Raw genomic sequence first — 20,587 nt, 5'->3', positions numbered from 1 at the left:
AGGCAAACTCAGGCACGTCGGGACCGTTTAAACAATGTTTCATGAGCATGCATAGATTAGCCACTGCAATCTCCTTTGCAGCATGACAGCTCTCATCATGTCAGGAGAAATGTAGCTTTGGAGACATTAGCATATTTTCCCCAGTGGTGGTGGAGTCATTGGCCTCCAGGCTCCAACTGTCATGGGGGCACCAGGAAGCAGGCCCGGTGACAGGGGGAATACATGGGGCACACAGATAAATCCATCTATAACTGCTGCCTGCACCCTTCTGATCACTATAGTGGCACAGGTGTTGGTTATAGATGGATCTATTTATCGGGTTTGGGGAGCCGCTGTCTCATCTTCAGGCACTGACGGCGGCCGCTGGTGCAATAAAAGGTTTTTTTGTTTATTGTAAAATGCAATAAAAAACAAAAGATAAACTTTATTGCACCTACCACTGGCGGTGTTTGAAAATTTGCAATGTGGCGCACACAACGTCATGATGTCACACTGCACCACTGAAAGTCAGAGGAGCCGTGGTGCATAGAGGAACAGGCACAGCCAGAAGACCCAGTAGAAGGTAAGAGTCTGTTGGCTGTAGAGACAGAAGGGGGCTGGCTGAGAGACACTGAGGAAGGGCTGCTAAGACAGAAGGAGAGAGGCTGCAGAGACATTGAGGGGCACTGGTGAGACAAGGGGGCTTGGCTGGAGAGACACTGGAGGACTGGAGAGACAAAAGGAGGCTGTCTGGAGAGATACCAGGGGGCTGAAGAGAGACAGAAGGGGCTGGCTGAAGACACAGAAGGAAGTTGGCTGGAGAGACACTGCGATGGGCTGGAGAGACAGAAGGGGCTGGAGTGACTCGGGGGGCTGGAGAGACAGAAAGGGACTGACTAGAAACACACTGAGGGCTGGATAAACAGAAGGGATAGGAGAGATACTGGGGGAGTGGAGAAACAAAAGTGGCTGGCTGAAGAGACTCTGGGGTAGAGGGCAGAAAGGGCTGGATTGAGAGAAACTGGGGGGGCTGGAGAGACAGAAGGAGGCTGGCTGGTGAGACACTGGGAGTACTAGTAAGACAGAAGGGGGCTGGCTAAAGAGACACTGGTGGGCTGGAAAACCAGATTGGGGTTGGCTGGAGAGACAGAATGGGATTGGAGAGACACTGGGGACAGAGAGACAAAAGGAGTCTGACTGGAAAGACACTGGTGGTTCTGAAGAGACAGAAGGGGGCTGGCTGGAGAGATACTTGGGGGTGGAGATAAAGAAGGGGGCTGGCTGAAGAGACATGAAGGAGCTGGAGATACAGAAGGGGATTGGCTGTAGCACACTAGGGAGAGCTGGTGAAACAGAAGTGGTCTGGCTGGAGAGACACTGGGGGTTAGAGAGACAGAAGGTGGATGGCTGCAGAGACACTGGGGCGGTTGGAGAGATAGAAGAGGGCTGGCTGGAGAGACACGGGGGGTGCTGGTGATACAAAAGTGAGCTAGCTTGAGAGACACTGGCAGGCTGGAGAGACAGAAGGGGGCCACCTGGAAAGACACTAGGAGGGCTAAAGAGACACTAGGGTTGGAGAGACAAAAGGGAGCTGGCTGGAGATACAAAAGGGAGCTGGTTTGAGAGACACTGGGGAACTGGAAAGACAGAAAGGACTGGCTGGAGACACCATACACTAAATAAAGTTTAATGTGTTTCAGGCAAAAAGGGGTAATTGATAGTGTATGGTGGCATATTGGTTTGCATTGTTGTCTAACAACATTGGTACCATGGCTTAATTTCCAGATATCTGTGTGGCATTTGTATGTTAATCCCCCATTTGTGTGGATTTCTTCCAGGTGCCCAAGTTTTCTTCCAACAGTCCAAAAACATACTGATTAACTGGCTTCTCACCAAATTACATAGTATGCTTGTTCGTGTGCCAGACAAAATATACTGTAAACTGGGGCAGTGACTGAGTTGAAGGATTATATATTCTATGTAAAGCGCTTAGTAATATGTATGTACTATATAAATTATGGTTAATAATATTAATAATGTAGGATGTAGGTGGGTATCTGGGCTATATACAGGAAGCACTAGACATGACTTCTCAAATGCAAAGTATCTGGCTTTCTTGATACTACAGGGGTTACTTCTATACACTGGGCCTGATTCAGGGATGTACATAAACCTGATGGTGCACAGGTCTCGTTCCGTGCATGTGCAGAACAGTTCCTGCGTCTTCGTACACTGTGCCCCCAAGCCAAAGCATGATTGACATGTGGTTGGCCTGTGCTTTTGGGAGAGCTGGAGCCAGGGTCTGTGCTTTCCGATACTGACTTCCTGACCCCGGCTTTCTACAGACACCTCCTGCTGCATTAGAATATCAGCTGGACGGTATTGCTCAGCCGCTTCCAATACAATCCATCTCTGAAACAGGCCCACTGTACAGAAATCTTTGGGCGCAGTGCAGTTCTAAGCAAATACAGCCAGTTTGTAGATGATATGCTAATCTGTAGGGTTTGTATATCATGCTAACAATAATTATTTTGGATATTTCAATAGATTTTTTTTTGTATTAAACTACTTATTTACATAACATAAATGCCTAATTTCTAAAACTATTTCTGTTTGGTCCACTATGAGGACTCCAGCCTAGTGACACATACCAAATGACTATATTAAGTGCATCATTTCTACACTGAGTATTAATTAGATATTCATAGTTCATCTTCTTGCTCTGCAAGCAATTATTTTCTTACAATCTTAACAATAAAACACACAAAGAAAAAGAATGTCTAGGTTATCATATGCATCGGAAACGTAAAATAACAAAGAAACATATTTATTAATTACACTAATTGATGAGCACAGACATCAAACCCAACACCATCTTCCCCAGGATTGATTGCTCTATGCACAATAATAAACCTGGTTAATATGGAAATAAATAGCAGAGCTGATGGCATTAGCAGAAGCATCCCATCTGTGAAGTGTTGCTTTTATGTCACTACTATTATCTTTTATCACAAATAAGTATGATTGGCAGAACTTTCTCATTAACCACAAAGAGGGCTGCTAACATATTCTTTATTATCTACTCTACTAAGATGTGAAAACATTAAACAAAAGAAATAAGTATGTAAGTGCTGTCAGAAGACTTTTACTTCTTTAAATAATTGTTCTGCAAAACCATTCAGTCCAAGATCAGTGTAAAGATTTCTATGTATCCACTGCACATGTCTCAAATGTGACAGGTCTAACAGATTATCACACCCAGAATTAACATTAGAGGGCCAATTCATTTAACTATGTGAAGACCCACGTGGTGTATTCCCCTGGGAAAAGTGCCTAGACTATTCAATTACAGACCCGCGATCAACATGCGATCAGCCCTGAGGCTGCAGTTAAAGTTAATTTCTGCTGGCACCACTCGAGGACTTTACCCAGGGAAAATGACCGTGCAGATCAACCCACAGCTAATTGACTCCTAAGGGTTGTAATACCATTAATTGTGCATCAGTTTTCATAAATATATTCTGTCATTTCCAAAACTGATGTTACCACATTAAAGAGCTGATTCAGAGGTGGATGCAGAAACGCATTTAGCAGCGTCTATTGGCGTTTGTCCGTCTGCGACTTTATGCAAATGCCCTAAAGACTCCTTCCCTTGTGTACATCTGCATGACTGAGACACCCACTGTCAGCTCCTGTACATGCAGTAATACAGATTGGTGCATAATTAGATTCCACCATCGGTCATCCCATTGATCCTTGCACCAGCCCCATGGCAGGTACAGTTATTCTGTATGACTTTGGTCTTCTATACCTGAGCCTGTGTCTATGTGTACAAAGCCATTTTCATTGACATGCCCGCAACACGCCGACTGCATGAATTTCTAGTAACCTAGCAGGAACGCCCATCACTTTCCCACATGTCTGACACTGTATGTCTTGATTTGTAATGCATATGCCGTAGGGCAGGGTTTTCCAACCTCGGTCCTCAAGGCGCACTAACAGTCCAGGTTTTAGTGATATCCATGCTTGAGCACAGATGGTTAAATCAAAATAACTGAGGTACTAATTAAGACACTTGTGTTTAAGTGTGGCTAACATTAAAACCTGGACTGTTAGTGTGCCTTGACGATTGTGGTTGGGAACCTCTGCCTTAGGGAGTTTTAGGAATTTTAGCGCATACGAATTAGCAAAAAATGTCTCAACTACATTATCATCGATATTGCGTGCGGTTTACGTACAGCTCTGAATCAAGTCCTAAGACAGAGATGTATCAAACTTATCTAAAAAGGAATAACAGAAATTGTGCATAGCATCCAATTAGCTGCTATAATTTATCACGTACATGCTATGAAATGATAGCTCGAAGTTGGTTGGCTGCTATGGGAAAGCTCTCCACCTGTCCTCTTCAGAAGGTTTGTTACATCTCCCTCAAGAAAAATCATACAGCGAAACACCATTGGTATTACAGTTATATTGCTTTGCCAGACTTTTAGAGCAATTTAGTTACATTGTTCTCTTATCATCCTCCTACTCTATTACCTCTCCTCTAGATCCTATACCCTCAGAAATCAGTAAAGCTCTGTCTCCAGTGCTCATCTCAACCCAAACTAAAATATGTAATCTCTCTCTCTTTACTGGCATCTTTCCATCACTGTTTAAACATGCAATGATTACTCCCATTCTGAAAAAACAAAATTCTGACCCTAACACTCTCAAATTACTGTCCTATCTCCCAGCTCCCATGCCTCTCCAAGCTACTTGAGAGACTTGTCTACACCCGCCTCACACACTTTCTTAACTCGCACAACTTATTGGACCCACTTCAGTCTGGCTTTCATTCCCAACACTCCACAGAGACAGCACTGACTAAGGTAGTAAATGATCTGGTCACTGCCAAGGCTAAAGGCCATTACTCACTCCTAATTCTTCTAGATCTCTCTGCTGCTTTTAACACTGTTGACCACTCTCTTCGCAAACAAACACTACAATCCCTAGGTCTTGAGGACAAAGCTCTTCCTTGGTTCTCTTCCTACCTATCTGATCGCTCTTTTACTGTTCGCTTTTCTGATTCTGCCTCCTCTTCGCTTCCTCTATCAGTTGGAGTACCGCAAGGCTCTGTCTTAGGTCCTCTGCTATTCTCAATCTATACCACCTCTCTTGGCAAACTAATCCGCTCTTTTGGATTTCAGTACCATCTGTATGCGGATGATACTCAAATCTACCTATCCTCCCCAGATTTATCACCATCTTTATTGGTCTGTGTCACTGAATGTCTTTCCACCATTTCATCTTGGATGTAATCTCGCCACCTGAAACTTAATATTTCTAAAAGAGAATTAATTATATTTCCACCAGCCAATAACAGTTACCAACCTGATCTCTCAATCTCTGTTGATAACTCTACAATCCACCCTGCCCGACAAGCTCGCTGCCTAGGTGTCATACTTGACTCTGAACTGTCTTTTGTTTCCCACATTCAATCTGTCTCAAAATCATCTTACATACATCTAAAAAACATATCCAAAATTGGACCATATCTCACACAAGACACTGCTAAAACTCTAATTCATGCACTCATTATGTCCCGCATTGACTATTGCAATAGTCTCCTTACTGGCCTTCCCAAAAACAGGCTATCGCCACTACAATCCATTATGAATGCAGCTGTGAGGCTTATCTTCCTTTCCAAACGTTCATCGTCTGCTGCACCACTCTGTCAGTCCCTACATTGGCTGCCAGTTTTCTACCACATTCAATATAAAATACTTTTACTTACACATAAGGCTATTAACCAAACCACACCAACATACATCTCTTCACTCATTTCAAAATATCTCCCAACCCGACCTCTTCACTCAGCACAAGAACTGCGTCTCTTATCCCCATGCATTACTTGCTCCCACTCACGGTTACAGGACTTTTTTTGGGCTGCACCCACTCTATGGAATGCCTTACCACGCACAATAAGACTTTCCTCTAGTCTCCAATCCTTCAAGCGTTCCCTGAAAACTCACCTCTTCAGGCAAGCTCATCAGATTCCAGAACCGCCCACATAACCTTCATAGCTTCCATATCTAATTACATCCCATTTCACAGTCCACATATAACCTCACACATTGGCCCTCATTCAGAGGCGCTCGCAAGAAGCGAGCGCTCATTCTGAATGAGGTCAGCCGCTTCTATTTTTAAGTGCGGCCTCCTGGTCGCTAGCTAAGCTGTGGGTTACCACCCACAGCTTTAGCGACCGACCAGGTTGATGGTTGCGATGGTCAAGACCATCGCGACCATCGGGGCTTGCGACGAGACCCTAAGGTTGGGTCTCGGCAACCGCAAGCCCCAGGGAGTTTACTGCTCTGATCGAGCAGGAAGCTCCCCACTGACATCACTGCAGATGTCAGTGCGGCCGCCCACAAAACGGCAGGCATTCCTTAAGAAGCGCCTCTGTTTGTGAAACCAACCCCCCACCCCGCCTACAAAACGGGCCGAGCTGTCGATCAACATCGACAGCCGGCCCTTTTGTAGTGAGCTCAGGAGCGAGAGGATTTCTCTCTCGCTCCGGGGCTTGCGCACGTGCAGTGTGCCTGCTGCGTGTGCGCAGGGCATAAACATCGACCCAGTTGCGAGCGCTTGCGACCAGATCTGAATGAGGACCATTGTCTTTCTTTCACATCCTCCGGATATTTGGCCAACATTCCTGTGTGACCGGATCATGCAGGCCACCAAGAAACTCTCCATTCTGGCTGGACCAAAATTGCAATGTATAGCACCTATCATTGTGTATCAATGCCTATTTCCCTATAGATTGTAAGCTTACAAGCAGGGCCTTCCTACCTATATATCTGTGTGTTATTACCCAGTTTTGTTCTATTTATGTTTCCAATTGTAAAGAACAATGGAATATGCTGCACTATATATATATATATATAAGAAACTGTTAATAAGTAAATAAATAAATAAAATGTTGATAGGGTCAGAGACTGTTAATTGAGGCCATTGAAGCACATGGTAATGAGATAGTATACTACCAAGGGGGGTATCCAATTAGCAGCGCTAAAGTAGCGCTGCTAATTGATCACGACGGGGTTATTCTATTAGTCCTGAAAAATAATCCATGATAAGTGCCGTTTTTTCAGCACCTAAATGGCGAAAACACATAGGTCCGCGAGTTATCATGGGTCCTATGTGTTTTCCGGAGAATTATCCTTTTATTTCAACCAAAATAAAAGGATAGGGTGAAACAAAACATGGGTGAAAACGGGATAATCCCTGTTTTTCGCCGATCTAAGCTATCCATTAGCGCCCGAACTATGTTCGGGGCTAGTTGGATACTGCCCCAAGTCTGCTTTTAACAAATTAGAATCTCAATAGAATCTAGATACATTTGTGTTGATAACTGGGTCAATTAAGGAAAAATATTATTAGAGACCATGTTGTGGGCCCTTGTGAGTGTGAATACTCAAGCACCGCACCACAAACTAACTAAGCTGTGATTATACAGCCATATACTATATTGAGAGCTATGCAAAATGGATCACAAATTAAAAATAACATGAATTATTTTATTTGATACTCCCATTGGCATTAACAACGATGTTGCATATTGCAAGCTAATGTTATAACATATTTATGAGAGAGAACTGAGAGGAGTTTATTTATAAATAACATACACCTCAGGGCAAATAAACTAGCTGCAAGCTTTGAGAAATCACACCAGCTGGTGATATAATCCAAATATATATACACACCTAAATGTAATTACTTGCTAGAAATTGTACATTAACCCTAAATAAAAAGGTAAAATAACATAAAAATAATTATAAAATAATCATATCTGCTCATCGCTATTGTAATTAAGCTGATAAGGATCTGTATTTATCCTTTTTATTATGGTACTTTTTAACCATTCATATACACATGAATGATTAGGTAATAGTGCAAGACAATATGACATTATTTAATATATTTTCTTTTTGTTTAATCACTATATTATTTTATTTTTAAGATATACCTTACTGTAGAAAATTCATACATTTTAGTTGATTACTAATGAATATTACATATTTTAAAAAATTATGTTTTGTCCATTTAGTACACCGCAATATTAAAACCTTTTTTCTTTATGTGCTGGTTACTGGTCTTGGTTGACTTTTAGCATTAGTACCTCCCAGTAATAGGAAGTGTACGATTTTGGATTGCTAATAAAATCCAATGCAGTGGTTCTTCATTCCAGAACAATAATCTATAAAAAATAGTATCTTCTTTAATGTTTAAAAACTTACTATCTCCATAACAGCGCAGAGGGTCAACAGACAATTTAGCTTCTGACGAAGAACGATATGTATCTCCAATCACAACTTGTGTTACTGGCAGGTGATCTTTGTAGGACAAGATTCCATCATCCTTTCTCCTATATCAAAATAGAGAGACAATGATTAGTCAATGACTAAAGATGTTTATGTAGTTTGTAATGAGAGTAAAGAATTGCTTAACTTTATAAAATGATAATTGACTACTTTGCCTTAGATGTTTTAATAAATAAGAAGCAGCAAAAAGAAGGTTATGAATCCCTACATATAGATTATTACTAATTGGGTATAAAGGATACTATGTTAAATCCATTAACAAGGGTCCATTATAGAGTTAAAATAATATATTTAATTTAATTTACATATTTATAGTAACTATACCACAGAATTAAAGCAACTTTTAAAATTACAAAAATGTGCTGAAGGGGTCCAATTAGGCTCTGGTATCTGTAATGTCCATGATGAGGGATAAATGTAATAGCCAGCAACTTGCAGGCATACAGTAGCGAGTTGCCAGTGAGTCTGGCCAATGTTTTAAAGGGACAATCATTTAAAAGGCAAAATCACAATTGCTTTGCTTTTTAAATGATTGCTCATTTAAAACATTGGCCAGGTCCGCCAGGAACTTGCGGATACCTGCAAGTCGCAGGCTATTACATTTACCCACTGAGTTTGTTCAGAATTACAAAAAAAAAAATCATGTTGTGCTTTCTGATACAGAACCATTCTCTAAGCTTTCAGCTGCTCAGAAACATTGTTTTATCAAATGTTAGATACGCAACTTGCTCTGCTGTGTTTTTCTGTTAGAGTGTTATGCTTGTGTAGCTCACCATTTCCCCGCATACTGTTCTATTATCCAAACCACCAAGTACACTGAGCCTGTTCATACAGTACACTGAGCCTATGCCACTGTGTAAGACTTAAGCTTTCTTCTCACCACTAGTCAACATGACCAGGTAATAAAAAAATAATCTGTTGTTTGAGCTGGCTGAACTATAAAATAAAATAATAAAATTCAATTAAATAAGTGTGTCATTCTACATTTGCTGTAGCTGCAAGATGTTGCTGGTTTCTCTTGAAGATTTCTGACTTAAGTGTTCCCAGTTCCAGTCCTACCACATCAACAGATCCATAGTGTCTCTTGAATTATAATGTTTGAACCTACTGAGTGGTCAAGTCCTTCATAGGTGACCCCTGAAAGGAAGCATGCTGATTACACAGTTTACCGTGTAACATTAGATCCACTGTAAGGTTGTAATGAATTAATACTGTAAGTGATCACTGATCATTAACTATTGAAATTTTATTTTAAGCAGAAAATTAAAGTATATTTCCTGCCCCTCCACCTGCATCTTTATTTCTCTGTCAAATCATTGATTTTACTATTATTAATTCTATCATGGTTTACATAACCACACTACTAATGTATGAGGCTCTCCTGTCTGTCCTGTGTTCATTACGCTGTGATATGCTACTTTTAATTTCACGTGAAATTACTAGGTGCCCAAATTCCCGCAAATATTAAGTATCCCCTGATGTATTATGGAGGAATCACAGCAGATTTATTTGATTCCGACAGCAGCCACAAGCCCCATAGGTTTCTATGGGGGTTGCAATACTGTCAGATTTACCAAGGACGCTGGTAATGCCATCTAAATATTGTGTTGTGCTGCTGTAGCTTACAGGCTACACTTTGCTAAATTTACCAGGAGAGGGTTCTGGGGGAACCCTCGTCAGCAATGGCCGCTGCCCTTGTGTGATGAGTAGACCACGCATGCAAAGGAGTCCCGATAGAGGAGTAAAGAGATCGCTGATACAGTAACTTCACTCTGGGCACAACGCAGGGACAGGCCCCTGTCCCTGCATGTGCTTTTTAATACATTGCGGTTGTATAATATCATCAGACCGCATTGAATATGTGATTATTGATAAATGACCCCCATAATGCCGAATTTTTAGTGGTCTACAAACACTTGTGTGCATATAATAGGCCCCAAAATGGAAACAGTTGTGACTTGAGTGCAGATTTATTTTGATTTTGTTCATTTATAAATTGTTTACTAGAATATGAGGACTTTGACAGAGATGAACAAATCTAATTACTATATGCAGCTTGCTGGTTTCATCCTGCCTCTCATTAGTTCCTACTGGTCATGCTAGAGGTTAGATTATACCAATGAAACAGACGAAAATAAATTTTAGTCACTACTCTACTTCCCCATTACAGATATGTGGTGGTACTATGCCATCATGGCCGGCTCTACCATTAGGCAGCTGCCTAGGGCAACAGGATCAAGGGAGAGCCACTAAGTCTGCCTACCACAAATTAAGGATGTCTCTGAATGCAGGTATGTACTTAATGCAGGTGGCGGCTGTGGTACTTATAAGGCGCACTTTCACCTGAGGGGCTGGGAAGTGTGTATTGGTGGTAATTTGGTGGCAGTAGGCTGAAGTTTTGCCTAGGGTGCCGTAAAATCCTTGCACCAGCCCTGTATGCCATGGATCCCACCAATGTGACAGAACTCCCCCACTGCCAGCGTTGCATTGCATCCTCTGTCCGCATTCACAATTTCTAATAGAAGAGCTTATTGGGCAATTAGCATTTTGATATGACTTAACACAGCACTGTTTGTACTTCTCTTCCCTTTGTTACTGATGTGAAGCAAGGATTTAGTGCAGAGCTGGTGCAGGGATTTTTTCCCCTATTTTGGGGATCACTGGCAGGGTTGGTAGAGAGGATAATATTGACTAAAATTTGCTTTTGCCTGGACATATGCTTTAAGGTGTTGTAGGGATATTTCGGACACCTCAGTAGGCGTCACTAACTGCGAGGGGAATAGAGTCACTATCAATATCACCTTTGTCCCCCCCACTCATGCTGCAGGACATTTCAACATAGGAGCCTTTACCTACAGTCTCCCTCCCATTGCACTTATACAGCATTTACTACATACAGTAAAGCTTCCATTTGCCAATATTATCAATCATATAGTATATATATGAGACAGTCTATATATAACAAAATCAAATACAGGGGACATTAAACTGTGGGTCTCCACATGCTGGCATTTATAATCATCCTTGTGAGATAGTTTGTGGTATTGACTCCAGTTACATTTTATCAAAGACAGACAAAGGGGTTTCTTTGAATAAAATCATAAGGATACTGCATACTATTTATTGTAACTAATAATAACACTGTGTTAATTGAATCTTCTTAAACTCACTGCTACAAATGTTACAACCAGTGTGAGTTAACTGCAGTTGATTGTGAGTTTTACTGCAACAGTATAAAAGCATACTGATTATGCCAGTGGTTCTCAAACTTTTTTTATCCCATGAAACACTGAAGAGTGCCAACCACATAGGTGACACTAATTTTAAAGATATAAAAATAAATGTAAATGATCCTTATTGAACCCAAAGCACACACTCCAGCTGTTCTTTACATGCCAAACACCCCTTTTCCCCCTGTTCTCTTAATCTATTTTTGTCATGCCTTCAGCATAGGGTTTGTTATGCTGCACTAATTCACATTAGCAGCCCCACATAGTGGTCAGGACAGCAGCAGTTTAAATCTGATCTATTTTGTCCTTCTTAAAATTCCATAGCAGTCTAGCAATGCATTCTGGGCCAAAGAAGCTGTAAACAGCCATTTTCCTTTTCACATGGTCCCAGAGAGTCATCATTACATATGCTCAACCTGGTACAACATCCGATGGTGAGTTCTAAGCTTCAACCTTGCCATCGTATTGTAGATCTGCTTAGCCAGTCAGTAATGCATGTTAGCTGTACTATGTGACACTACAGCATATAATTTGCATACTGTATGTTTCATGTTGTTTGGATATCCCATGTTATGTAAATGTTTGCATTGCATACCCATGTACATATAGTAATCGCTTTTTATTGTTTGTTTACAGTTTTACCACATTACTTATCATCACACATGCGCACACACGTGCACACTTGTTTATACGCATCGATCTGTGTACATCCACGTAAGTTCCTCTATCGAATAGTAAACTCAGTTCTTCAGATAACATCTGACTGGATTATTGGAAGATAGAGTATTGGTTATGCTGGCTGCTCCAAATGTCAGACACTTAGTGCGGGGCAGTACAGTAAAACATCGGGCTCCCAGCGTGTGATGCATATATCTGACTTCATCAGCAACAGTTTCTGACAGCAAGTGGGACACATACTGACTTACAGATCTGTTACACTGCCAGCCAGAGCTATCTGCATATGACAGCACAAGAGTTTCTATACAGTCTAACCGTGGCAGCTCAGCAATAGGAGTACCGCCATTGACTACACAGGAATTTCATACTGTCAGGACAGCCACCTGAATATGACAGCACAAGAGTTTCTATACAGTCTAACCGTGGCAGCTCAGCAATAGGAGTACCGCCATTGACTACACAGGAATTTCACAGTCAGTACAGCCACCTGCATATGGCAAGACAACAGTCCCTGCACAGTCAAACAGCTTAACAATAGTTCCAAGACCCTGACTACTCAGAGACCTGCTACAGTGTCAGCTCAGTTATCTGCACATTACAATACAGCAGCCTCTACTCAGTCAAGCATTTCCATTCCATCATCATGTCACAGAAAACGCCACCTTCATACAAAACAAGGTCCCAAGTCTCTAGCTCCTCCAAATCTTTATCTATCAGCAATGCAGCCATAATGGCACGTGCAAAAGTGGACGCTGCAAAAGTGCGGGCCACCTTTGCTGAACAAGAGATGCAATTGAAAATAGAGAGGTCACGTGTGGATGCAGAAAGATCACGTCTGGATGCAGAAAGGTCACGTCTGGATGCAGAAAGAGTTATGGAGAAACAATGCCTACAAACAATTAGTTAGAAGCTCACTGCAGAGAAGGAGGCAGCAGCTGCTATACTGAAGCAGCATTCTTAGAATCTGTAGAACTTATTAATATAAGGAAGATCAATGTGCTTGACGCAGAGCTTGGATCGCAGAATTCATTGCAATGCACATCAGAATATGTAAATCAAGCATCCAAAATGGACAGCAAACCTCAATCAGTACAAAGCATGCATTCAGATTTCATCAGTGAAACAAGCCAAACACACAATGCAGTGCCCCCACTAGTCAACAGTGAACTGCAAACTTGCAAACAAGAGAATTCTAGACACAGGGAACCCATGAGGGACAACCTTCCCCACACCAGGTGTCTGAATCTGCAAACTACAACAAAGGCACAACTACCCGCACACAAAAGTGATATGATACAAGCCAACAGGAACTATACAATCTTAACAGGTATGACTACACACCATTTACTCACCATGTTAATGCACAAACAGCATCTCCTACAGCCAATTAAGACACATTAGACTTTGCCAAGTTTCTTGCTCGCCGTGAACTGGTCACAAACGGACTCTCAAAGTTCAATGACCGCCCTGAGAGCTTCAGAGCCTGGCAATCCTCTTTCCAAAATGTAATCAGAGGGTTAGACCTTTCACATAGCGAAGAGATAGACCTTTTAATTAAATGGCTTGGGAAAGAATCCGCTGAACATGCTAGAAGGTTAAGAGTGATCAATATTAACCACCCTGAGAATGGCCTTAAAAAGATCTGGGATAGATTAAATGAGTGCTATGGCTCACCAGAGATAATAGAAAGCGCACTATTCAAAAGAATTGATGATTTCCCTAGGTTACCTAACAAAAGCTATCAAAGACTGAGAGAATTAAGTGACTTACTAATGGAGCTTCAAGTAGCCAAGTGTGAGGGAGACTTACTAGGACTTGCCTTCCTCAACACAGCCAGAGGCATTAACCCTATAGTGCAAAAGCTACCTTACAATCTGCAGGAGCAATGGCTCACCCATGGTTCCAAATATAAGCAGCGGCACAACGTACCATTTCCACCATTCTCTGTTTTTGTGGACTTCATGCACCAACAAGCTAAGACCAGGAATGATCCTAGTTTTGCCTTTATACTGACCAGCTCAACCCCTATTCTACCTAACCCCTGCAAAATGTCAGTCGCAGTTCATTATACAGATTCTTCCCACAGGTCTACCTCTTCTACTCATCAAGAGAATAAAGATAAAGATCCTGCCAAGCAGTGTCCCCTGCATAACAAACCGCATCCTCTCCTGAAATGCAGAGCCTTCAGAGAAAAGTCCCTGGAGAACCGCAAAGCATTCCTAAGAGAAAACGACATCTGCTGCAAGTGCGATTCTTCTACAACCCACCTTGCCAAGGATTGTAAGGTTAGTGTTAACTGCATAGAATGTCACAGCACAAAACACAACACAGCTCTACACCCTGGACATTCCCCATTGACTTTACAACACAGTTATGGTGACACAGAGCATGGCGGGGAGCTCAGTGTGGAGCAAAGAGACACTACTGCAGTCATACCAGAAATAACTTCACAATGTACTGAAGTCTGCAAAGACACTATTAGTGTCAAATCTTGCTCCAAAATCTGTTTAGTCAGAGTCTACCCTAATGGCCAACCAGAGAAAGCCGTCAAACTTTATGCAATCCTAGACAACCAAAGTAACAAGTCCCTAGCCAGATCAACCTTCTTTGAGACCTTTAATATCAAAGGACCCAGCACTCCATACTCATTAAGGACTTGTGCAGGGAGTTTTGAGACAATGGGGAGAAGAGCAATCGGCTATCAAGTCGAGTCCTTAGACGGAAAGACATGCCTTCCCTTACCCACTATCACTGAATGCAATGAGATCCCTGATAATAGGTCTGAAATCCCTACACCAGACGCAGCTATCCATCATGCACATTTGAAATGTATAGCACATCTGATACCAGAACTGGACCCACTAGCCCAGATAATTCTACTCATTGGGAGAGATAACTTACGAGTCCACAAAGTCAGAAGTCAGATTAACGGTCCACACAATGCTCCTTATGCTCAAAGATTAGACTTAGGATGGGTCATAATAGGAAAAGTATGTCTTGGAAATGTGCATAAACCAGCTACTGTCAACAGCATGCTTACCTGTACTTTAGAAAACAGACGTCCTTCTCTATTTCAACCATGTCACAAACACTTCCTCATAAAGAAACTACCACACTGCACTGTCATAGACTCTCTTAGTGACAACCACATCTGTGACAGCTAGCAAAAACATTTGGGGTGCACAGTCTTCCAAAGAACAAAAAGGGATGATCAAGTCGCAATGTCCATAGAGGACAATCTATTTCTGGAAATAATGAAAAAGGGACTAGTCAAAGATGATGCCAACAGTTGGGTTGCACCTCTAGCTTTTAAAACACACAGACGGTACCTAGCTAACAACAGAGAACAAGTATTTAAAAGCTTCTCTTCACTAAAACGCAACTTCCACAGGAAGCCAGAAATGAAAGATCACTTCTTCTCTTTCATGGACAAAATATTTGAGAACGGTCATGCTGAGATAGCTCCCATTCTTAAAGACACAGATGAATGCTGGTACTTACCAATGTTTGAGTATACCACCCAAAGAAACCAGGTCAGATCAGAGTCGTGTTTGATTCCAGTGCCAAGTTCGAAAGCATCTCCTTAAATGATGTTCTCCTGACAGGACCAGACCTTAACAACAAACTCCTTGGAGTACTCATACATTTCCGCAAGGACTCTATTGCCTTCACAGCTGACATTCAATGAATGTTTCATTGCTTCCTCGTGAGGGAAATTGACAGGAATTTCCTAAGATTCCTTTGGTTCAGAGACAACGACCCCTCTAAAGATATTGCAGAGTACCGCATGAGGGTACACATCTGTGCTAACAGCCCTTCCCCTGCAGTTGCCATTTACAGAATCAGACGTTCAGCTCAAGAGGGTGAGCTAGAGTATGGTTCGGATGTTAGACAACTTGTGGAAAAAGATTTCTATGTAGACGACTGTTTAAAATCTATGTCAATGGATTAGACAGCAATCAGCCTCCTCAAGAGAGCTCAGGAAATGCTTGCCTGCTCTAATCTCAGGCTTCACAATATAGCTTCCAACAGCAAAAGAGTGATGGAAGCCTCCCCTTCTCAAGATCATATCAGTGACTTAAGGGATTTAGATTTAGGAACTGATTCACCACCAGCTCAACGTAGCCTTGGATTCTTATGGGTCTTAAAATCTGATTCCTTTACCTTCCAAGTGAACATTGAGGAAAGACCCTACACCCGCAGAGGTGTCTTGTCTGTTATAAACAGCTTGTACGATCCCTTAGGATTTGCTGCTCCTGTCACTATACAAGGTAAAGCCTTGCTCAGAGACCTAACCTGCGAGTCATCCAACTGGGACACGCCACTGTCTCATCAGAAAAAGAGATTTGTGGGAGGAGTGGAAAAGTTCTCTGTCCACCTTAACCAACCTTTATATTACACGTTCATATGCTCCTGTGCCTTCTACAGAAGTACAAAACCAGAGACTATGTGTATTTTCTGATGCTTCAATCCAAGCAATTGCCGCTGTTGCATATCTTAAAACTGTGGATATTAGAGGCCAGTGTCATATTGGGTTTGTCATGGGCAAAGCGAAGTTAGCACCACTTCCAGAGCATACCATAACCAGGCTAGAACTTTGTGCTGCAGTGCTAGCTGTGACAACAATCCATACCATGATCTCAAATTGTCAACTTGAGTCACACAGATTCCAAAGATTCTCAACTTGGAAATCGCTTCTTAGACCAATTACCTGCCTAAGTCATATAGCCTGTTCATTTAAACTTGCTGCATTTCTAAGAGTGACTGAATGTAAAGGTTGGCATCACTGTCAAAATATTTACGCAACCAAAGAACTACAATTTCACTCAAACATCAACACTAAAAGTGTAGAGAGATACCTCAGTGAGCAAGCACGGACTTTCAACCCACCTCATTCTTCTCATATGGGAGGTACATGGGAAAGGATGATTGGCATAATACGCAGAATCCTTGATTCCATATTCCTACAAGTAGGCACTGTAAGACTTACTCACGAGAGTTTAACAACTTTCATGGCTGAAGTCTCAGCTATCGTCAATGCTAGACCTTTGACTTCAGTTTCTAATGACCAAGAAGATCCACTTCTACTTACTCCTGCTACTCTTCTTACTCAGAAGACTGGGACTATCTATGCTCCTTCCGGAGAGTTCACCAACAAAGACTTATTTAAATGACAATGGAGGCAAGTTCAAAGCATATCTCTACCCTGCAGCCAAGGACCAAGTGGCAAGTTGCCAAACCCAACCTAAAACCTGGTGACATTGTGCTTGTCAGAGATTGTCAGTCACAACGTAACGAGTGGCCTTTGAGTATTGTCACCAAGACGTTCCCAAGCAAGGACAGAAAAGTTTGTAAGGTCGAGGTCAAGATCTGGAAGCAAGGAGAGACTAAGTTGTTTCTCAGACCACTGTCTGAACTGTTTTTACTGTTACCTACTTAGAGTTTAAATTTGTGGTATCAGCGATACCAGACAGGGTGTGTTATGCCTTCAGCATAGGGTTTGTTATTTTGCACTAATTCACATTAGCAGCCCCACCTAGTGGTCAGGACAGCAGCAGTTTAAATCTGATCAATTTTGTCCTTCTTAACATTCCATAGCAGTGTAGCAATGCATTCTGGGCCAAAGGAACTGTAAGCAGTCATTTTCCTTTTCTCATGGTCCCAGACAATCATATGCTCAACCTGGTACAGCATCCGATAGTGAGTTCTAAGCTTCAACCTTGCCATCGTATTGTAGATCTGCTTAGCCAGTTATGTACTGCATGTTAGCTGTACTGTGTGACACTACAGCCTATAATTTGCATACTGTATGTTTCATGTTGTTTGCATATCCCATGCTATGTATATGTTTGCCTTACATTCCCATGTACATACAGTAATCGCTTTTTATTGTTTGTTTACAGTTTTACCACATTACTTTTCATCACTTATCATCATCACACATGCGCACACACGTGCACACTTGTTTATACGCATCGATCTGTGTACATCCACGCAAGTTCCTCTATCGAATAATAAACTCAGGGCCTGATTCAGACACGGTCGCAAGCGCTGAGCGCTCGCAACCGGGTCGATGCTTGCCAACTGGGCATGCGCACGACGGAGCCGGCTCCGTCGTGCGCATGCGCGAGACCCGGCTAACTCCAGGTGCTCCGTTGCTCCGGGTCTTGCACCAAAAGGGGAGAGCTGTCGATGGTGATTGACAGCTCGCCCCATTTGGTAGGCGGGCAGGGGGCGTGGCTGGCCAAACAGAGGCGTTCCTGAAAGAACGCCTGCCATTTGGGGGTGGCCCCACTGACATCACCAGTGATGTCAGTGGGAGAGCTTCCGGCTCTATTAGAGCCAGAAGCTCTCTGGGGCTTACAGCTACGAGACTCTACCACAAGGGTCTCATCGCAAGCCCAATGGTCGCAATGGTCTTGACCATCACGACCATCAACCTGGCCGCTCGCAATAGCTGTGTCACCCACAGCTATGCGAGCACCAGGAGGCAGAACAAAATAAAAAAAAAAGCCCTGATTCAGAGCGAACACTCATTCAGAGCGTCTGTCTCTGAATCAGGCCCTCAGTTCTTCAGATCACATCTGACTGGATTATTGGAAGATAGAGTATTGGTTATGCTGGCTGCTCCAAATCTGTCAGACACTGAGGGCCTGATTCAGACCCGCTCGCGAGCGCTTAGCCCTCGCACGCGGGTCGATGTTGGGCCAGTGCGCATGCGCACGACGGACCCGGCTCCGTCGTATGCATGTGCGAGACCCGGATAGCGACGGGCAAGCCGTCGCTATGGGTCTCGCTGCAAAGGGGGCGTGCTGTCGATGGTGAGTGACCACAAGGGTCTACCACAAAGGGTCTACCACAAACCTACCACAAGGGTCTCGTCGCAAGCCCAATGGTCGTGATGGTCTTGACCATCGCGACCATCTTTTTTGCCGCTCACTATAGCTGTGGGTGGTCACCCACAGCTATACCCACAGCTATGCAAGCGGCCAGGAGGCAGCTCTAAAATCAGGAAGGACAGCCCTGATTCAGAGCGAGCGCTCTGTCAGAGCGTCTGGCTCTGAATCAGGGCCTTAGTGCAGGGCAGTACAATTTTAGTTTACTTACTTTTGTGTTCCCTTTAAGTATTCTAATACTCTGATTGGGTATCAGCTCGTTCTAACCCTACAAAATTTCTAATGCCTTATTTGGCTACCATAGGAACTTTCTTATGGTCTGATGAACTACTGATTACTTTTATTAAGTTAATAATCTAATTATATGATTGGTTACAGGCTAGCCAAGCTTTGTGATAATTCTAGTACACTGATTGACTACAGGTTGTCTCACATATTTCAAAAGCTGACCATACAGTGAACAATAATCGTTCCAACCAGCCAACTAATCGGCTGGCTGGAATGAACATCATTCAGTGTATGCTAACAAATAATAATTGGGCCAACACAAAAAAAGCTAAAAAAAAGAAATGACAAATAATGGCTGTTCCAGTTCTACCTGGTTTGGATTTCCAACGTGTTTAATTTGACCAACCTCCAGCCAGGATATGTAGCTACAATTGTTTAAATATATAGGAAACCGATTTATTTTCTGTCCAACTAACATATATAGAGGTCACAAAAATAGGTAGACAATGTTCACCTACTCCTATTGTTAAAAAGAAGAAAACATAAATAAGTAGTACTGGTTAAACCAAAATCAGGGGAAAAACTAATTTACACTAGGCTCTATAGAGGGGAGACTCGCAGTGTGAGGATCCCTCCATCATGGGTCCAACCTGCTCCAGGCAAGTTAGCACAAGGGATAGCTTCCCCAAGAGGAAAATGTATGTAGGCTTCCCCTTCCGGGTATTACAAGTCCTAGTGCCAATAGCTACTTGGCTCTACCTGTACCTTATGCCTGGTGGGTACGGGATAATAAGTGGTGAAAAAGTGGTGAAAAAATATATTAAAAGCACTTTGTCCTGTGTTAGCTATTACAGGGACCAGAATGGCCATATGCTGTTTAAATTTTAATAGTCAATGACATATTGAAACCCCTCTTAACAAAGTCATGATTCATAAAGAAAAATTAAAAATCCCCCACCCCAAAAAAATACTTGACACAGCTCCATAGAGTTCCCTGAACTACTGAAATAATCAGGCCGCCGCTACTGCCTTCACCCTTTATGGTGCACTAACACGATCATCTGAGGTCATTACTGTGGGAAAGCACCATTTTAAGTATATGAAAGTAATTCCTGTCATAGCATTTTCATTAGCTCGGGGGACTCCAAGGAATTCAGTCATGTTTTTTTTTCCGTTTATTAGGATTTATTTACGCCCCTAACTGGATTAAAAG

At 42.4% G+C, this 20,587-nt stretch overlaps 1 protein-coding gene across 1 annotated transcript in view; it reads right to left on the bottom strand.

Moving 5' to 3' along the window:
* The window catches only part of LOC148477523 (contactin-associated protein-like 2), a 1,966,667-nt gene that overhangs the window by 161,448 nt on the left and 1,784,632 nt on the right, over positions 1–20,587 (bottom strand). The window contains exon 15 of the mRNA XM_088456633.1: positions 8,259–8,386. Within this exon, the coding sequence (XP_088312759.1) occupies positions 8,259–8,386 (128 nt within the window). The remainder of the gene's footprint in view (positions 1–8,258; positions 8,387–20,587) is intronic.

Source organism: Taudactylus pleione, unplaced genomic scaffold, assembly GCF_031769625.1.
Source record: "Taudactylus pleione unplaced genomic scaffold, aTauple2 ptg000709l, whole genome shotgun sequence".
Classification (NCBI taxonomy): Eukaryota; Metazoa; Chordata; class Amphibia; order Anura; family Myobatrachidae; genus Taudactylus; species Taudactylus pleione.
Note: the sequence above shows the minus strand (reverse complement) of the source record. Positions and strands in the feature narration are given on the sequence as shown.